Source organism: Heterodontus francisci, chromosome 6, assembly GCF_036365525.1.
Source record: "Heterodontus francisci isolate sHetFra1 chromosome 6, sHetFra1.hap1, whole genome shotgun sequence".
NCBI classification, from domain to species: domain Eukaryota; kingdom Metazoa; phylum Chordata; class Chondrichthyes; order Heterodontiformes; family Heterodontidae; genus Heterodontus; species Heterodontus francisci.
The window spans coordinates 15,735,365-15,755,325 of NC_090376.1; the positions used below are offsets into that span (position 1 = coordinate 15,735,365).

General features: G+C 45.2%; 1 protein-coding gene across 2 annotated transcripts in view; it reads left to right on the forward strand.

Annotated features, from left to right (window-relative positions):
* Positions 1-529: 529 nt before the first annotated feature.
* Positions 530-19,961, forward strand: part of mxra5a (matrix-remodelling associated 5a) — a 50,453-nt gene continuing 31,021 nt past the window's right edge. The window contains exons 1-2 of one of the 2 annotated variants that reach the window (XM_068033145.1): positions 530-1,308; positions 17,306-17,701. In XM_068033145.1, coding sequence (XP_067889246.1) covers positions 17,493-17,701 — 209 coding nt within the window. In that variant the 5' untranslated portion in view covers positions 530-1,308; positions 17,306-17,492. Of the gene's footprint in view, positions 1,309-17,305; positions 17,702-19,961 lie in introns of those variants that run through there. The other variant, XM_068033146.1, reaches the window with a different exon arrangement.

The window sequence follows — 19,961 nt, forward strand, 5'->3', positions numbered from 1 at the left end:
GTAGTGGATCAGGCCATCTCCCCCAGAGGAGACTGTATTGGCACTGCAGGCAGTGCAAGACCCCAGTGCAAGACCCCTAGACACTGTTCTCACCTGGTCGTAACAACATATATAAACACATACAGAACTGACCACATATATAAACACACACAGCACTCCACATATATAAACACACACAGCACTCCACATATATAAACACACACAGAATGCTCACATATATAAACTCACACAGAACTGACCACATATATAAACTCAAGACAGAACTGGAGGTAGAAAAAAAACACTGTTGATGCAGGAAATCTGAAATAAAACAGAAAATGCTCGAAATACTCAGCTGGTCAGGCTGCATTTGTCGAGAATGACAGTTGTCATTCACTCCTGCCTTCCACACAACCCCCAACCCACCAACCGCCCCCCGCCCCGCCTCTGTCCTTGCTTAAAAACTCCCTTTCCGACTTCTGCAAAGTTAACTGTGTTTCTCTCTCCACATATTCTGCCTGACCTATTGAGAATTTTCTGCACTGAAGGCTCTCTCGTGACTGAGTTATTTGATGTAGGTTGGGCTGTGTGAAGTGTCCTGCCCGCTCTGTATTACGGAGCAGATACATTTGTCTCCACCCACCCTTGCAATTTGAAGAGAGGTGAATGCAGGAAATATATTCCTCTCTCCCCTACTCCAGCAGCGGCTGCCCTGCGAGCAGCCCCAGCCTCGGGGTGTATTCTCACATCTCCAGCTAACCAGGTTAGAGCAAGTCCACCTTTGCGAGAAACACTTCAGCACCACTTTCCCCACTCTTTGCAAAGGGACCAGTGCGGATTTACAAGAAACTCCCCGACAACTTATGCTGCCTGACCTGCAGAATTATTGGGGATTTCACTGCAATACAAAACCTGAACGTGTGTCATTTACAGTTTTAAAAAACTATTTGCAAAATATTTGAGTGAGGCTGCAAGTCAAGATTTCACCTCTGAATTTTCAAGGAAGTCGACTAAAAAAAAAACTTATGGATAAGTGAACTTAAGTGCTTTGTGGGTATTATGTAGAGAGAGAGAGAGCAGAATTACATTATAGGTGGGCTTCTTCTGGACAGGCTCCTGCTCTCCAGTTTCCCTGTTGTTTGACTCTGTAACGGGACGGCACTGTGCTGTAGATCGGGGTATGTCACACACATACTGATCCAGGGGGATAAAGCTCCTTTTCAGCTCCGAGACCCACTCACAGCCAGGCAGATCCCTCGCATTGAACAGACAGCTCTACAAGACCAGGAGGCTGTCAGATCTCCCAACATGGACTTTTAACAAAGAAAGGTAAATGATATTTTTATTAATATTTTTCTGTCGTTTATTTAAGAGATTGGTTGCTATGCAGTGTTAAATGTCATTTTAAAAAATAGCATTTCAATCAGTTGGAAGTTTCCGAGTTTAATGTTGTCTTAAATAAAGTGTCTAATACATTTTGACACATATGCAGCGACTTAAAATGCTCAATATTTAACTATATTTCAGAAGGCTGCATATTAGTGGGATTAAACCAAACTTTAAACTTCGAAAAATGAGACATTGTATAAATGCTACAATTTGTGAAAAGCACATCAGAGCTTTTGAATTTATATTTTCAGAAAGGATCTGCGAATGTCCCACGTTATCTTAACAGCTAGGACTTGGACTGTCAGAGAATGCCTCATTTCTATATGTGTGTGCTAATATATAAGATATATAATAAGAATCATCTGTATTTAGAAAGCCAACGGGAGACGGCGTGTCTGCAGTGACAGATTGAAACGAAAGTCATTGGCTAGTGTCAGTTACAGGCTCTAACTTCCTCTCCGATACAAAATAAACTTTCGCGTAAAACCGCCAGTAAATCTCATACATCGATTCCCCAACATCTCTTACACCTCAGTTTTCCTTCTATCTCGTTTACTTTTCAGGAACGGTGCATGCCTTTAACTTTTGCATCTGCGCCTCAGCTTTTGCAGAATTGAGGGTAAATCATTGCTGCCATGAACGTTTTCGATTTTAAAAACTGTTAAAAAGTTTATTTCCCCTCCCCCCCCCAGCATCGTGCTGTTTTTAACTTGTCCGTAAGGCGCTGCCAGACATTTAGAGGGAATTTTGACTGAGTCTGATTTAGAAAGTTGGATCTAAACGTGACTTTAGCTTGGAAAAGTTAAGAAGAAAACAGGCAAAAAGCCAGTAGGGAGGACGAGACACTATATAAGTATATGTGGTTAAATGGCACTTCTTTCCTGAATGAAACGCTGCTTCTCCCTTAATGGAACAAAGTGGCTGAAATACAGAGCTGCCTCAGCAAGCAGCTCCGCACAGTACAGCTCCTGGAATCAGACTGTGCATTCTTTGTAAAAGCGTATTATATAGGGTGGTCTGACCAGTGATTGATGAGTGAATGAACCAGTCAATGATTCCACTGGATTTCCCCCTGCCCAACACAACGCCCTCTAATGGGAGCAAATCAATTCGTGTCTATTTGGCTCAGCTGCTCACTGTCTAATCTTAGGGTAGTTTAAGATATATATATAACAGAACTTTTCTTGGAGAGACATTCCACAGGCACCAATCATTCTATCATTCTCCAGTGCCTCGCAGATTCAGTCATCCTTCATGAATGACTGTGCGCAATTAGTGCCAATATGCTACTGAAAATTATTCTCCATTTGCCTGAAGCCAACACACACACAGATTTAGAAAAGAGAGGAACATGCAAACACATACTCTCTCACACACACACACAGATACAGAACAAACAGATACACAGAGATACAGGAGACACAGACACAGGACTCCCACACAGACACGTGCAACCACAGAACACTCCTCACAAATCTCCTTCCCCCACCCCCCACACACATACACACATGCCCACACACAGACCCAGGACATCAATATCCACACACAGCCATAGGATACACATACAGGGCACACACAAACACACACCACACAAGCATACACAGATACAGAACAAAGGACACACATATCCACACACACAACTACAGCCACAGGACAAACAGCCACAGGGCACCCACACACAAATATATCCGATGCACCCTCTAATTTTTTATTGGAGTGCGCAATTTGTTTAAGTGCACAGCCCCCGCATGTGTGGTAACTTGTGCACAGCCTGCACGAGAGCTTTCAGGTTGCTGCGTGACCGTGTGGCTGCACGGCTTAGAGGGAATATTGTCTATATCCACACAAACATACATGAAGGACACACACCCACACAAACAGGCCATACAGACATAGGACCCACACCCACTCACATGAACACACTCACACACACAGATACTGGACAAATGCACCCACATACACAGGATTGCAATCAATAGGAAATCTGGCTGATTTCCTCACACACACTTTCAGGATTGATGCACCTAAGGACAACTGCAGCTTTCCCCACCTCTGCTTTCAGTTCAGATCAAGTGACTTAACACAGACAGTGATTCAGATGTGTCACCTTCTGGCTTTGCATAGTCCAGTTCTCCACTGTGCAGTACATTTTATTTAATGTTTCCTCTATATTTAATAAACATTGCACGTAAACTATAAATGTCTTTTTAATACATGGGTATAAGATGCATTTAGCTCTAATCCATCTACAAACATAACCATTAAAATCATATCTGGCCCTGAAATTATGCAGGTTGATAGCTAGTTAATCTAAAGTTCCTCTGTTTATGATTCCAATTGAGGTGCTAATCCATTTATTTTAAATTTCTCCACTAATGCATGGTGAGGAATTGTAGAAGAATGTGCTAAATATTTGCATGCTTGTATCCTTCAACCCAAGTTCAGATTCTATAATTCATACCTTAATTCACTCTGGGGTGATTTTGTGATAGTGAATTGTCAGCCCTGCCTCACACCTCACCCGATGCTCTTTTCCATTATTCCATTCATTTCTTTATATCTATGCACCTGGGATTGACTCCCTGGGTGGAATTTCATGGGGCCCTTGGGAGCGGGTTGGGAGGCAGGGTCAGCTGAAAAATGGTGGCAGAAGTTGGGGGGGTGGAGTGCCCATCGCCTTCCCAACTTCATGGGATTCGATCAACTATAGGGAAGGTGAAGGATGGCCTTCCGTCCCAGAGACCAATTGAGGTCCTTAAGTGAGCAATTGAGGGCAACTTAAAGGCCACTTTCCACTGTCACTGGCATCTTGCCAGTGGTGGGTGGGCCCTCCGCCGCTTGGGGAGACCTCCTGGTAAACCCTGGCAGCCTGCCTAACTGGCCCTGGCAACACCGACCCTACTTACCTTCTTCCAAGGGTAGTATCCATGCTGATTCTTGGGCTAGATGCAGTCCCAGCGCTGGCCACTGCTCCAGTGGAGCTGCTGCAACAGAAGAGCTGCCGACTCTCCAATTGGCCAGCAGCTCTCAGAGGCAGGATATCGTCCCTTAAAAGGACGGGAGCCCTGATGGCAGCTCATTAGCTGCCTGATTGTCACAGAATCTGGTCCGGGCTCCCCGAAATAGCCAAGGTGGGGTTGTCGCCGGCCCTGTGGGCCACCATTGGTGCCACTGCCGTCCCAACAAAGTGCAGCTCCCTGTGTGCAACACCATGGGCAAAGTTCAGGGGAGGAAATGGTGTAGTAATGTCACTGGATTAGTAATCCGGAGCCCAGGCCAATGCTCTGGGAACATGGGTTTAAATCCCACCAAGGCAGATGGTAAAATTTGAATTTAACTAATAAATCTGGAATTTATAAAATCTGAAATCTGGCAGTCTAATGGTGACCATGAAACTGTTGTCAGTTGTTGTAAAAGCCCATCTGGTTTGCTAATGTCCTTTAAGCAAGGAAATCTGCTGTCCTTACTTGGCCTATATGTGACTCCAGACCCACAACAATGTGGTTGACTCTTAAATGCTCTCTGAAATGGCCTCAAAAGCCACTCAGTTCAAGGGCAATTAGGGATGGGCAATAAATGCTGGTCTAGCCAGTGACTCCCACAAAATGAATAAAATAATTTTGACTTCGTGTGCCAGGCAATAGTGTAAATCAGGTGATTGCAAGTTGGCAGTCTGCTCTACATTTCTCCTGGTTTATTTTAAATTTATTTGTGGGATGTGGGCATTACTGGCTAGGCCAGCATTTATTAATTCAATTCAGATTTCACCGTCTGCCATGGTGGGATTCCAACCCGTGTCCCCAGAGCATTATCCTGGGCTCTGGATTACTAGTCCAGTAACATTACCACTATGCCACCACCTCCCTCTGCACTGACATCCATCTAAATCTATTGCAACATCAAATTCTACTTCAGGACATCAAAACCAAATGCAGTCGTCTACCGAAGTAGGGTTAGAGGGCAGAGGAATATTGGAAAGGAGTGCCAAGACATAACTCAGACCCCATCTTAAACTGGTCCATATTAAGTTTATTCTCATGTAATAGTTAAAATTGATGTCATCGTTTTGTTAAATCGCAAAAACTACTGGAATTTGGGAGTCAGAGAAGAAGGGTTGGCTGGAACACAGGAATTTCCCTGCACACAAGAAACACAGAGATGCAAATCTGAGGAGTTAGGCCATTTCCATTATAAATATTGACATAAGCATTTACAATGGGAAAAGACAACACAGGTGCATGACAGAAAAACCGACAAGAAGCAAGGTTTTATAAATAGGAAGTGTGTGTGGATGTAAGATTTTTAATTTGGGTAATTACATTTTAATTTAAAATACACAGAGATACAGTCCGTACCCTTTTCAAAGTTAACAATTCAAAAGGGTTATCATGGATTTGTGTTTAATTTTTGTATTTTGTTGCTTTTTTAAATTATTAGGTTCATAACTTAAATACTATTTTAAACCAAAGCAGCCAGGTTTCCTGGATCTTGGGAAACACGGCAGGTGACAAGTGACAAGAAGGGCTGAATCCATGAGGTAAGTGCCTTTACAGCACTGCTTGTGGGCCAGGAGGAGGAGAAATGTTTCCTCCAGGCTCAACAAGCTTACCACTAAACCCCTCTCTGATTTGTCAGCTCTGCCCCCGCAAGTGGATCCCCAATCACCATCTGCTCCCGCCGATCAACAACTGTTTCCTCGGCCACCATCCTCTCCCCCACATGCGATCGAAACCCTCCCCACTCGGCCACAAGATTACTTGCCCCTGCGATCGGACTCTACCCTGACCATCATCTTCCCCCTACCCCTGAGATCATATTCCTCACCACCCCTCCCAACTATCTCTGCCACTCTCCCACTAGACCTGCCTGCTGTCAGCTCAGCTTCAGGCCTTTCCTCCCAACAGGTAACCAGGCTGGCTGTGGGTGGGAAACCTGCAGAAATAAAATTAAAAGGCATGCTGCAGTTAAAAACTACTGAATGTTCAGAAAACCCGCACTTCAGGGTTTCCCGTTCCTAACTTCACTCCACGCCCTGCAAAGAACACACCTCAGAGGTAAGATTGGAGCCAAAGAGTACATACCCCACTCCATGGCTTTACAAGCATTAGTTCATCAACCGCAGCCTCACAGCTCCAGTGATCCAGGTTCAATTCTGGGTATTGCCTGTGCGGAGTTTGCAAGTTCTCCCTGTGACCGCGTGGGTTTTCGCCGGGTGCTCCGGTTTCCTCCCAAAGCCAAAGACTTGCAGGTTGATAGGTAAATTGGCCATTATAAATTGCCCCTAGTATAGGTTGGTGGTAGGGGAATATAGGGAAGATGGGGACGTGGTAGGAATATGGGATTAGTGTAGGATTAGTATAAATGGGTTGTTGATGGTCGGCACAGACTCGGTGGGCCGAAGGGCCTGTTTCAGTGCTGTATCTCTAAATAAAATAAAATAAAATATGCATTGCCCTGGGACTGCCCAAATATTAGATTAAAAGCTCTCTTAAGCACGGTGCTGAACTCCCTTTGCTGACCAGTGTAATATCAGGAAGCAATCAATAAGCTCAAATACTAATCGGAATCTCGTCCTCACTGTAATAATGTTTTGACTAGCTATCAATTCATGTACATTCAAAATCATAGAATTATGCAGCACAGAAGGAGGCTATTCAGCCCATCATGTATGTGCTGGCTCTTTGAAACAGTTATCTAATTCGTTCTGCTGCACCAGCTCTTCCTCCATAGCCCTCCAAATGTTTCATTTTTAAGTATATTCACTGCTGATAGTTACGATTCAATCCACCACCCTTTCAGGCAGTGCGGTCTAGACTGTATCAACTTGCTGTGCAAAAAATTCTTCTCATCTCCCCTCTGGCTTTTTTGCTTGGGTTTCTCTAAGAAACAGAACATGCACAGTAAATCAGCATTTGACAGATTGGTTAACAGCTTGGGTATAAATCTGAGTCAGAATTGTTATGCTGAATACTTACACTTGAGCGTTAATCTGTCTCATTCGGATGCTAATGTTGTACTATGCATTTCCAGCACTTTTTGATTTGAATTACAGTATTTCAGCTATATCATCTGTTGAGTCTCCTCTGCTGCACATTTTATAAAGCTGAGTTATAAACTTCATTGTAAACTGTATTGAGTTCTGTGGGAACATGGCATAAACAGTGTGTTCCTTTTCCTGTCTTCACTGCAATGAGAAGCTGCACCTCTCACTGGAAACCTATCACTCACTCTCCATGGATTTCATTCCTTTCCTGAGTGATTGTCAATACACACTGTCTACCATGAATTGCCTGACAAAGTCAAAATGACTAAGTGTGCAGTTGTTTGATTTAGAAATTGTTTCGTGTGTCATGGAAAAAGCTGGAGTAGAATATGAACTTTATCAAACATATGGGAGTTGTGGCTCAACCTATCAATTCATTGACTGGTTGAAGCCAGTATTGTAAAGACTGTATATAGGGTGGAATTTTAATATGGATGAGCACGAGGGATTGGGTGCAGGTGGGGAATTAAATTGGGAAAAAAATTCCAAGCATGTAGGAAGCAGGCTTCAATCTGCCTACTTATGGGTTTACTGAGATGGGACAAGAGGTGGGCAGCCAACCTATTTCTGGAAGGCTAGTTGGCATTTTAAATATATTAATGAGGCTGGCATTAACTTTTCAGGTTTTACAGTGGGTGGCTGGGTTTTCCAGGCTTTGGGAAATCCGGTAGCTGAAGCAACTGAGGACAATTTCGTGGAGAAGGCAAATGCCTTTATAGCGCTGCTTGTGGGCTAAGAGGAGCAGGAGTGCTTTCCTTTGGCCCCCTAGGCTCCCCACACACCCCACCCCCTAATCACACCTCTCTGCATACAAAGACTCTCCAGGGTCTGGGGACTATCCCCTCCCAGGATCAAATCTCCTGATCCTTCCCCACTGCGGGGTCTGGGATTGAACCCCGCCCCCCCACCCCAGACTCTGGAATTGGACCTACCTGATTCTGTGCTCTGACTAGAGTGCTCCCCACCTGACTGAAAACCAAGTCTGTCAATCAGGCTGATCTCCGGATGAGGAACCTGTCAGGCCCAAAAGATGCATACTGCGGAGTTAAGTCTTCCGGGTTTCCCATTCGAAGTGCCGCTTCCCCCCAATGCTCCCCACTTGGCCCAGTAAATATCCAGGCCATAGAATCATACAGAGCAGGAGGTGGCCATTCAGCCCATCAAGGCTGTCCCAGAGCTCTTTGGAAAAGATATTCGAGTAGTCCCACCTCTCTACTCTTTCCCCATAGCCATATGAATTTTTCCTTTTCAAGTATCAAATTCCTTTTTCAAGTTACTGTAGAATCTGTTTCCAGCACCAGATCAGGAGGTGCATTTCAGATCATAACAACTTACTTTGTTCAAAAAAATATCTCTGTCCCCCTCTGGTCCTTTTGCCGCTTATCTTAAATTCGTGTCCATTGGTTTTCAAGTTGAAGCAGTTTCTCTTTATTTACTAATCAAAACATTTCATAATTTTGAACACTTCTATTATATCTCACAATCTTCCCTACTGTAAAGAGAAAGATCCCAGCTTCTCTATTCTTTCCACATTACAGACGTTGCTCGTCCCTAGTACCTTGCTAGTGAATCTCCTCTGCACTCTGTCCAGGGCCCATCACAGGCCCATTCATTGAACAAGAATGGAGAACACAACCCGCTAATTCAAGTTTTTCCTCTGATTCTGTTCAGCTACAGTATCAAAGGTTGCAACGTAAGTGCAGAGGAGTAGTCAGAATACCGACTCCCACCATCTTCCTATTACATATTTGTGTGGGATTTATATACTTCTAGTCTCCACCACCCTTCCTGGATGCACCATTTCAGCTGTTGACCACCCTGTCTTTAAAGAAATACTGTCCTCAACAAGCCTAGACAATTCACCATTGTATTTCAGGAAAAACAAAAGATTAGCAAACCACAGAGGTCAACAGTGTTGTTTTTGCACTACAAATAATTATATTAGATAAGTATATAATTAGAAAAAATGAGTAGCCCTGGATTGGAAGTAAGTCTGAGGAGATTATTCTAAGACACGATAACAATCAAACTGAAGGACCTGGAAGCCACCAATTTTCATTGCTTGCATAAGAGCCAGGTTAGCAATAGCGTAGAAAAATATTTCTAAGAATAATAATTCCTGTAAGGATTTGGCAGAGGCTTGCAACTAGAAAGTTGATTTAAAGATTAGTACATTGAAAACATAAAGGAACACAATTGCATTCTGTATGTGCCCTTGAGTAAGTCTTTAATCCAGACCTGCATATCTAAATGCTTGATTAAATTATTACACTGTGATCACTCCAGGCTATCTAAAATTCCATATAAATGAACCATCTTGCTGCTGAATTAGCAGTGTTAAATTACTGCTGAATAATCATAAACAGATTTCCATTATTCTCTATTTTATTGGCGTTTCATTTTTCCAAATGGTCTCTTTTTGGACCTAAACTGCCTTTACTGTTTTTTTATTTGTTCATGAGATGTGAGTGTCACTGGCTAGGACAGCATTTATTGCCCATTCCCAGTTGCCCTTGAGAAGATGGTGGTGAACTGCCTTCTTGAACCACTACAGTCCTTGGGATATAGGTACACCCACAGTGCTGGTAGGGAGTTCCAGGATTTTAACCCAGCGACAGTGAAGGAATGGCAATATAGTTCCAAGTCGGGATGGTGTGCGGCTTGAAGGGGAACCTGCAGGTGGTGGTGTTCCCATGCATCTGCTGCCCTTCTCCTTCGAGGTGGTAGAGGTCGCGGGTTTGGAAGATGCTATCGAAGGAGCCTTGGTGAGTTGCTACAGTGCATCTTATAGATGGTGCACACTGTTGCCACTGTATGTCAGTGGTGAAGGGAGTGAATGTTGAAGGTGGTGAATGGGGTGCCAATCAAGCGGGCTGCTTTGTCTGGATGGTGTTGAGCTTCTTGACTGTTGTTGGAGCTGCACCCATGCAGGCAGTTGGACAGTATTCCATCACACTCCTGACTTGTGCCTTGTAGATGGTGGACAGGCACTGGGGAGTCAGGAGGTGAATTGCTCGCCGCAGGATTCCTAGCCTCTGACCTGCTCTTGTAACCACAGCATTTATGTGGCTACTCCAGTTCAGTTTCTGGTCAATGGTAACCCGAGGATGTTGATAGTGGGGGATTCAGCAATGGTAATGCCATTGAACATCAAGGGGAGATGGTTAGATTCTCTCTTGTTTGACATGGTCATTGCCTGGCCCTTGTGTGGCAGGAATGTTACTTGCCATTTATCAGCCCAAGCCTGGATGTTATCCAGATCTTGCTGCATATGGACATGGACTGCTTCAGTATCTGATGAGTCACGAATGGTGCTGAACATTGTGCAATCATCAGCAAACATCCCCATTTCTGACCCTTATGATGGAGAAGGTCATTGATGAAGCAACTGAATATGGATCCTAGGCTACTACCCTGAGGAACTCCTACAATGATGTCCTGGGACTGAGATGATTGATCTCCAACAACCACAACCATCTTCCTTTGTGCTAGGTATGACTCCTACCAGCGGAGAGTTTTCCATCTGATTCCCATTGACTCCAGTTTTGCTCGGGCTCCTTGATGCCATACTCGGTCAAATGCTGCTTTGATGTCAAGGGCAGTCACTCTCACCTCACCTCTGGAGTTCAGCTCTTTAGTCCATGTTTGGACCAAGGCTGTAATGAAGTAAGGAGCTAAGTGGTTGTGGCGGAACCCAAACTGAGCGTCAGTGAGCAAGTGCCACTTGATAGCAGTGTTGACGACACCTTCCATCACTTTGTTGATAATCAAGAGTAGACTGATAGGGCCGTAATTGGCCGATACTGTATGCCATTCTGAGCCAAGGGTGAGTGGTGGGGGGGTTGGGGGGGGGGGGGGAGTGAGGGGGATGGGGAGGAATTTGTTCACGTTGTGCCATTTCTAGCAGCGCTGTGCAGACTTCTGCCAATTCCTTGGGGGCAGGCAGTTCCATGGGCCCCTAGCTGCACAGCCCACACGGCTTTCTCCATTGATATCATTGAAGAGTCATGAATGGATTTCTCTCCCAGGCTTTCTGATCTGCCTCTAGTAGTTGCCTGTGTAAGTGCCTGCCGTGAGGTGTAAGTGCAATGTGCACACAATGGGCTGGATTTTACCAGACCTCTAGGAACGGGCTGTGAGGCGGGGAGGGGGGGTGGAAGGCCTCTCACTTTCACACCACCATGGCATTTTACTAGCGGCAGGGAAGGTGGAGGGCGGCCTTCCCACTGCTGCTGCCATTTTACCAGTGGCGGGTGGGCCCTCCGCTGCGTGAGGAGACAACTTCCCTGTGGGCTTAGGGTGGGGTGAGTGGGGGGGGTGCGGGTGTGGGGAGTGCCTCTTAATCGGAAGCAGTGGCCACCCCCATGGCAACAACACACTTGCCCTCGCCAACACCCCCCAACCTCATCCTCCCAAGTCTTGGTGACCCCAACCCCACTCACTTTGTTGCAAGGGCCATTCATCGGTGTGTCCTCTCAGCTGGGTGCAGTTTTATTTATTTATTTTTTTTATTTAGAGATACAGCACTGAAACAGGCCCTTCGGCCCACCGAGTCTGTGCCGACCAACAACCACCCATTTATACTAACCCTACAGTAATCCCATATTCCCTATCACCTATCTACACTAGGGGCAATTTATAACAGCCAATTTACCTATCACCAGCAGTGGCCACTGCTCCCAGAGGTGCTGCCGAGACTGAAGAGCTGCCGGCCCTCCGATTGGCCAGCAGCACTTGGAAGCGGGGTCTCATCCTTTAAAGGGACATGAGCCACGCTGGCTACTATTTATTTGCCAGATGGGTCCAAAATGTGGCTTGGGGTCCCGGAAACAGCAGTGATGTGGGTACCCCCGGCTTTTGGGCACATGGTCGGGTGCCCTGTCGCCCTGACAAAATTCAGCCCAACATTCCCAGTTTCCTGCCCGCACTGTAATAAAAAGCTAGCATTGGTAATGGTGACTTTGTAACTGCTGGATTGTTGTAAAAACACATGTGGTTCACTCATGGCCTTCGGGGAAGGAAATCTGCCGTCTTTACCTATTCTGGCCTGTAAGTGACTCCAAAACCACAACAATGTAGTTGGCTCTTAACTGCCCAGTGAAGTGGCCTAATAAGCTGCCAAGAAGACGGCTCACCACAGCCTTCTCAAGGGCAATTAGGAATTTACTGATGGACAATAAATGCTCATTGTTCCAGCAATGCCGACATCCCGTGAATGAATTTAAAAAAATTAAAAATGGGGGGAAATACTGGATTTCCCCAGCTGCCTCTCCTTCACATGTAGAAAATCGAGAGAGCGATCTGTGTCTAGACACTCTGCAACGTGGTATTGGGCACACCAAGGTGTAGCATCAGCAGGCACCGTATAAAGGGGTACTTCAGATTCATCATCACTTTCTGATGAATGGAGATTAACATTTTCTGGCGGGCTTTGGTATTATTGAAATATCGCACCTTGCAAAATGTGATCTATATTTTCTTTAAAAAACATCTTAACTATTTCTCATGGGATCAACATGACAGTTGCTCTCTGCTGCTGAGTCAGAAGGTTGAGGGTTGAAGCCCGATTTGAGCACAAACAAGTGTAGGCTGACACTGCAGTGCAGTACTGAGGGAGTGCTGCACTGTCAGAGGTGCCATCTTTCAGATGAGATGAGAAAGTGAGACTCTCTGCCCTCTCAGGTGGACATAAAAGATCCCATGGCACAATTTTAAAGAGCAGGGGTAGGCACTATATAAATGCAAGTATTTATTTATACAACAACAAGGATGGCACAGTGGCGCAGTGGTTAGCACCGCAGCCTCAAAGCTCCAGCGACCCAGGTTCAATTCTGGGTACTGCCTGTGTGGAGTTTGCAAGTTCTCCCTGTGTCTGCGTGGGTTTCCTCCGGGTGCTCCGGTTTCCTCCCACAGCCAAACGACTTGCAGGTTGATAGGTAAATTGGCCATTATAAATTGCCCCTAGTATAGGTAGGTGGTAGGGGAATATAGGGACAGGTGAGGATGTGGTCGGAATATGGGATTAGTGTAGGATTAGTATAAATGGGTGGTTAATGGTCGGCACAGACTCAGTGGGCCGAAGGGCCTGTTTCAGTGCTGTATCTCTAAATCAACTCTGCACATTCTGCTGATTTCACTCCTGAATTGCTAGTTCCTCCTGCTCACCCAACAGGTGAACCAAAGTCACACGACCAGATACATACACAGGATCCAGCTTGAGAACCATCATTCCCATGGGTTAAAAATGTAAGTATAGGCCATCCTGTCTACAATGCTGTCACTTGGAGTCAGACAGTAAACCTGCTACAAAAGGGATGTGCTACAAGGCGTTTTTTAATGGTTTCTGTACCACTGAATGGCATTGGGGGAGATTTTAAACTTTTGACCCGCCAGAAGCTGGGAGACCTGGAAGTCCAGCATGTGACATCACTGACAGGTTCCCCACTTGGAAGTCAGCCTGATTGATAGAAGAGGCCACAGGGCTAAGTAGGTCCGAGCCCTGACTAGGGGGTCGGGCGAGAGGTCTGATCCTGGATAGAGGGTCCAAATTCTGGGGAGGGGGGGGGGTGGGGAGGAGGAGGTGGTGCCTGATCCTGGGTGTGCAAAAGTAGAGGCCTCAGGTGGGAGGGAGACACAGGCCTAGGGAGAATGGTCAAATCCTGTGTGGGGTGGATTCGATCCTGAGGGGAGGAAGGGGTCAGAGAGCTTGGGGGATCGGAGGCCTCGGGACGGGAGGTAGTTGGGGGGAGATTGAAAGGGTTGGGGTGGCGATCAGAATACTCAGCAGTGGGCTGGGGGGAGGTCAGAGTCCTCATTAGGGAGGTAGGAGGCATCGGAGGAGGTGGAGAGGTCAGGCGGAGATTGGAGACCTTGGTTGGGGAGGTGAAATCCTGGGTGGGGTTGGCATTTACCTGCTTGATCCAACAATCCTCGCCTCAAGAAAAGTTGCTGGTCAGTTAAATTTAAAATGTTGCTTGAAAATGAGGCACAGGGGCTCATTATAATATTTAAATTGCCAACCTGCCTCCTGGGAGCACCTCCGTTAAAACCGGAAATGGGCGGGTTGGAAGGATGTCGGGGGCTGGGTGTCGGGATTCAGATCTGAAACACTTTAACCTCCTACCTCACCCAAACTCACCGTTTTTGGGTTAAAATTTCCCCGAGCAGGAATGTGCTGTACCAATGTGTGTTATATTCAGCTTCGGCTACCAATTCAAAGGCTACAACAAAACATGCGCCGTATCGGAGAGTGTTATCATGTGGAATGTGTTAGAACCAAGTGGTTTCTCCGTTAGTAGGTAGTAGTTAATATCGAGGCTTATTTCCCTCGTGTGTTACCTAACTAAGCATTAAAGTTTATGGTGTTAATGGAGTAAGTGTTATCTTTTGCCCATGCTGGGAGTAAATAGGTAAAATATGTTAATGGATGGATCCTGTGGTCAGAGTGTTTCTCTTTGTTAAACAGCAAATTTCTGAGGACTGACATTTAACAGAAACATGCTATTAATGACATCCGTGGATGTTTCGTAGAACCAGTAAGAAGATATATAATGTGATCTGAAACCAGTAAAAGCAGCATAAGGGCATTGAGGAAGCTAATTCCAAGTCATAGAGTGGGTCATGGAATGCAGAATCCTCGAGACTGGGACAATAGGAGCTTTCAAGACTGAGATCGATAGCTTGTTGTTAGGTAAGGACTTCCAAGGGATGTGGAGCTAAGGAAAGTCATCAGGAAAGGCGATAAGGTAGAGATCAGCCATGGAACGGGCTCGAGGGGCTGAATGGCCTCCTCCTGTTCTTATGAGAGTGCAGAAGCCCCAGCTTCCCTAAAGGGAAAACGTTGCACCTGTCAGAAGGGTTGGTTATATATGGAGTACTTTTCCTTCAGGACAGCCTGAATATGTTATCACTGATGTCAAGGCCAGCAGATATGTTCCTGTGATAACGCATACTTATACCTGAGAAGACAAATCTCCTTAGGTTTTGCACATGATAAGTCAGGTAATATGTTGGTTTTCTGAAGCTATGAGCATTATACCATGTAACATACTGCAATATTTTGCTGCTACGGTCAAATTGTATCCCAAAAAGGCCACAAGGTGTAATTGCTGTAAATAAGCAGATGCAGAGATTAATTAGAGGCTACTTAGACTCCGCCATAAATTGAGAAAAACAACCAAGGAATGACTGGCTTTCTGTTTTTAATTGATACAGATGCAAACAGACAGATAGATGGATAGATAGACACAGACAGACAGATAGATTAATAGACAGATAAGCAGACGGGCAGATAGATAGATAAACAGACAGACAGATAGACAGAGAGACAGACTTATATATTGATAGATATAGACAGACAGAGAGACAGACTGATATATTGATAGATATAGACAGACAGGAGATAAAAGATAGATAGATTTGCTATGGAGCAAGGCTGGTTTTTACAATAATGTGTGACATATGGAACCTGGAAGAACCTGGTTGTTAAAGAAAATATTTTGAGCAGTAGAGTAGCACTTTACGAATGTTAAATATTGGGCTGGATTTTAAAAGACCCCCCCGATGCCAGGGGTCATATTGGGGAGGGCCCAGAAAATAACTCCGGGAGAAGCCCGCCATGGGCCTCGACGCCAGGAAGGCCCCACCCCATATTACCGGCAGTGGGCAGGCCTCGTGGTGGCCCCCCAGCCACTCAGTGATGGCAACTTAATTTAACTTTTTAAATAAATTCTAATTAATGCATAATTACTTACCTCATTGCGATGGCCATCCCACGCCAATATTCCAGCCAGTTGCCAGAACTCCCGTGCCTTCAGATCACCATTGGAAGATGCAAGGGGGAGGAGTGAAGTTTTCAGGGTAGTGGGGGGGGTGGGGAAAACTCTTGCTATTAGTTGAGGGGATAGTGGGAAGGGGTTGAATGTCAAAGTTAATGAAGTTCGGGGGGTAGATTCAGGATAGGAAGAAAAGTTTTTTTGAAGAGGGTGAGAGAGGGGATTGGAAAGTTGAATAAAATTTTTTAAGTTTAGTTTTTTTACAATCTGTCCCTTTAAAAATGTAATTGCCTCAGAGGGGCCTGAAGCCCTTTAAAAATGGTGCCGGCGCCTGCGCAGTGGCACCGGACGCAGTTGCCAGGGACAGAGTGCCCGCCCCCTCTACGTCATTGGGAGCAGGCGTTCCGCCCCCTCCATGTAAATGAGCTGCTGTGTTAAATATCGCGGCGGTTCAGTGGAGCACATCTTGCATGTGCGCTGCACCGTTTTTAAAGCTCGCCACTGAGATCGGTGGCGAGCTGTAAAAATTCAGCCGTTAGCCAATTCAGCCAAAATTCAAATTGGGTTGCCTATGTCGTTTTATATATATATATATATTTTTTTTTATGTGATTAAACTCAGTGGCAGAGTTTTAAACATGGCAGTGATATAACTACACACTTTACCAAAGTAAGCAAATATTTAATTTTTTTTTTTAACAATTACTCCAATATCTCATGGGATCCGATCTTTTGGCACATTTTGTTTTATCCCAAGGAAACTGTAACAAGTGATAAGATGGGAAGCAGATCCAGCTTCCATTAACATACTGTAATTGGTTCCTGCGTTAATGGGACCATGGAAACACCATGCCCATCATCAAAGATGTGTCCAGATGTAAGGTTAGATAGGCATTCTGAAGTTTTGTTGGATTTACCTATGGGGCAGGGAGAAGCTGTGTAGAATCTTCCTTCAGAAGGATAAATGGGTTGGGTTGAGTCTATGATAGAGTAGATTGTGCAAGGTCTGTAAAAGGAATAGACTTGATGAGGCAGTTACTCTTTTCTTCTACTATTGCCACGCTTCATGTTTTGGAAATCTATTAACCCACACCTGGATGGTTTCTTTCTTTTTCTGACAGAACGAGCCGGAACTTTATGCCTCTCTCAGGTCATCGCCTCCACTTTTCAGCGGTCACCCTTTTTGATGGATCACTCAACATTGGACAAATGGCAACATTTTGACATTTCCTGAGAAAAACAGCAAAAAAGCATTGTCCTGCATTCTGCTATATACTGTGTAGAAATTCAAGCACCTCTTACAGAGGAATGGCAAAGATGCTTGAGGTGTTACGCAATATGGCTAATGTGGAGACCCTCTCCATGGTGCTGATTCTGTCTCTGGGATTCCCACGCCTGACACTCTCTTGTCCTCCCTCCTGTGCCTGTTATTTCTCCACTGAAGTTCACTGCACTTTTCGATCGCTGACAGCAGTTCCAGCTAGAATACCGAAGGAGGTGGAAAGAATCAATTTAGGGTTTGTACTCCTCTCAATATGATTGCTAAAATCTGCACCATCTCTTACATCTGTGTAGTATAGTTACATAGAATGTCTACAAAGGGTGTAAGTGCTTTCATTTGCACCGAAACTATAAGCAGACAATGATTAATTCCAAGGGTGAATAAATTGATCCTTGTTCATTCTTAGTGCTCCCAATCTTTACTGGGCAGGATCTCCAAGGGAGAGGAATTTTAGCCAGATGTGTTTGGATGATAATCCAGTAGTTCTATAGTCACCATTACTGATACTATCTTTTGTTTCAGATTTATTTTAATTAACTGAATTTAAATTTCCCAGCTGCCATGAATTTGAACTCACATCATTAGTCCTGTAAATATAACCACTGTGCAACCATTCCCAAATAATGTTTCACTGAGAGACCTGCCTCCTCGGAGTGGGTTTCTTGCTCATCCTCCATCCCCGCTCTGTTAATACCAGAAGTTGGGTTTGGGATTGAGATTTTTAAAATGTTGATATCCCACCTGGGGTGGGGTTAAAATTCCCCTCAGTATGTCAGCGATCCTATTAACATGTCAATTGCAGCTCAGCTGGTAGTACTCTTGTCTCTGTGTCTGGAAAGTTGTGAGTTCAAGACCCACTACAGGCACCTTAATACTAAATCTAGGCTGATACTCCCAGCACAATACTAAAGGAGTGTTGTAGTGTTTTTTTTCACATGGGATGTCTGCCCTCTTAAAAAGACTTAAAAGATCCCACAGTATTATTTGAAAGAGAGCAGGTGAGTTCTCCCTGGTGTCCTGGCCAATATTTATCCTCCAGCCAACATCACAAAGACAGATTATCTGGTCATTTATGTCATTGATATTTGTGGGATCTTGCTGTGCACAAATTGGCTGCTGCATATTTTGCATTACGAAGCTTCAAAAGTACTTAATTGGCTGTAAAGCATTTTGGGACATCATGAAGCCATAAAAGGCATTATATAAATGCAAATCTTTCTGTTTTTATCCTATGTATGTAAAAATGTAAAAAATGAGGAATCGATTTTATTTTGGTGACAGGCCTTTATCAGACCCCTGGCCGAATTTAATGTCAGGCAGGAAATTAACTGCTTGCTTTCAGGGATAGCATTCCCTTTTAAGGGATAAGATTCTACCCTAAGAGCAGCTGGCCATTTGGATGTCACTGGGGTCAGTTACGCAGGCCCAGCAAAGGAGTGGGGGGATGAGTGCTGGTTGGTGAGGATGGGGGTTGTCAAGAGGGGGCCATCGCCACAGCAGGGGCCCTCCATAGGCCATGGCAGTGTCTCCAAGCAGCGGTGGGCCCCTCCAGCATTGGCTAAGTGGCTTCCAACTTGCTGCCTGCTACATTGCCTGCCGTGGACAAAATGGCATGGGGGCAGGACGTCGGGCACGCCATCTGATGTCACCCCAAAGTCACAGAATCACAGAATAATACAGTGCAGAAGAGGCCCTTCGGCCCATTGAATCTGCACCGATGCATTAAAACACCTGACCTGTCTACCTAATCCCATTTGCCAGCAGTTGGCCCATAGCCTTGACTGTTATGACGTGCCAAGTGCTCATCCAGGTACTTTTTAAAGGATATGAGACAACCTGCCTCAACCACCCTCCCAGGCAGGGCATTCCAGACCATCACCACCCTCTGGGTAAAAAGGTTCTTCCTCAAATCCCCCTTAAACCTCCCGCCCCTCACCTTTAACTTGTAACCCCTCGTAACTGACCCTTCAACTAAGGGGAACAGCTGTTCCCTGTCCACCTTGTCCATGCCCCTCATAATCTTGTACACCTCGATCAGGTCACCCCTCAGTCTTCTCTGCTCCAGTGAAAACAGCCCAAGCCTATCCAACCTCTCGTCATAGCTTAAATGTTCCATCCCAGGCAACATCCTGGTGAATCGCCTCTGCACTCCCTCCAATGCAATCACATCCTTCCTATAATGTGGCGATCAGAATTGCACACAGTACTCCAGCTGTGGCCTTACCAAAGTTCTGTACAACTCCAACATGACCTCCCTGCTTTTGTAATCTATGCCTCGATTGATAAGGGCAAGTGTCCCATATGCCTTTTACACCACCCGATTAACCTGTCCTTCTGCCTTCAGAGATCTATGGACAAACACGCCAAGGTCCCTTTGTTCCTCGGAACTTCCCAGTGTCAGGCCATTCATTGAATACTTCCATGTCACATTACTCCAAAAAGTCATTTTGTCTGCCCCCCTGCCTCCCACCCATCACCAAGGGTGGGATAAAATC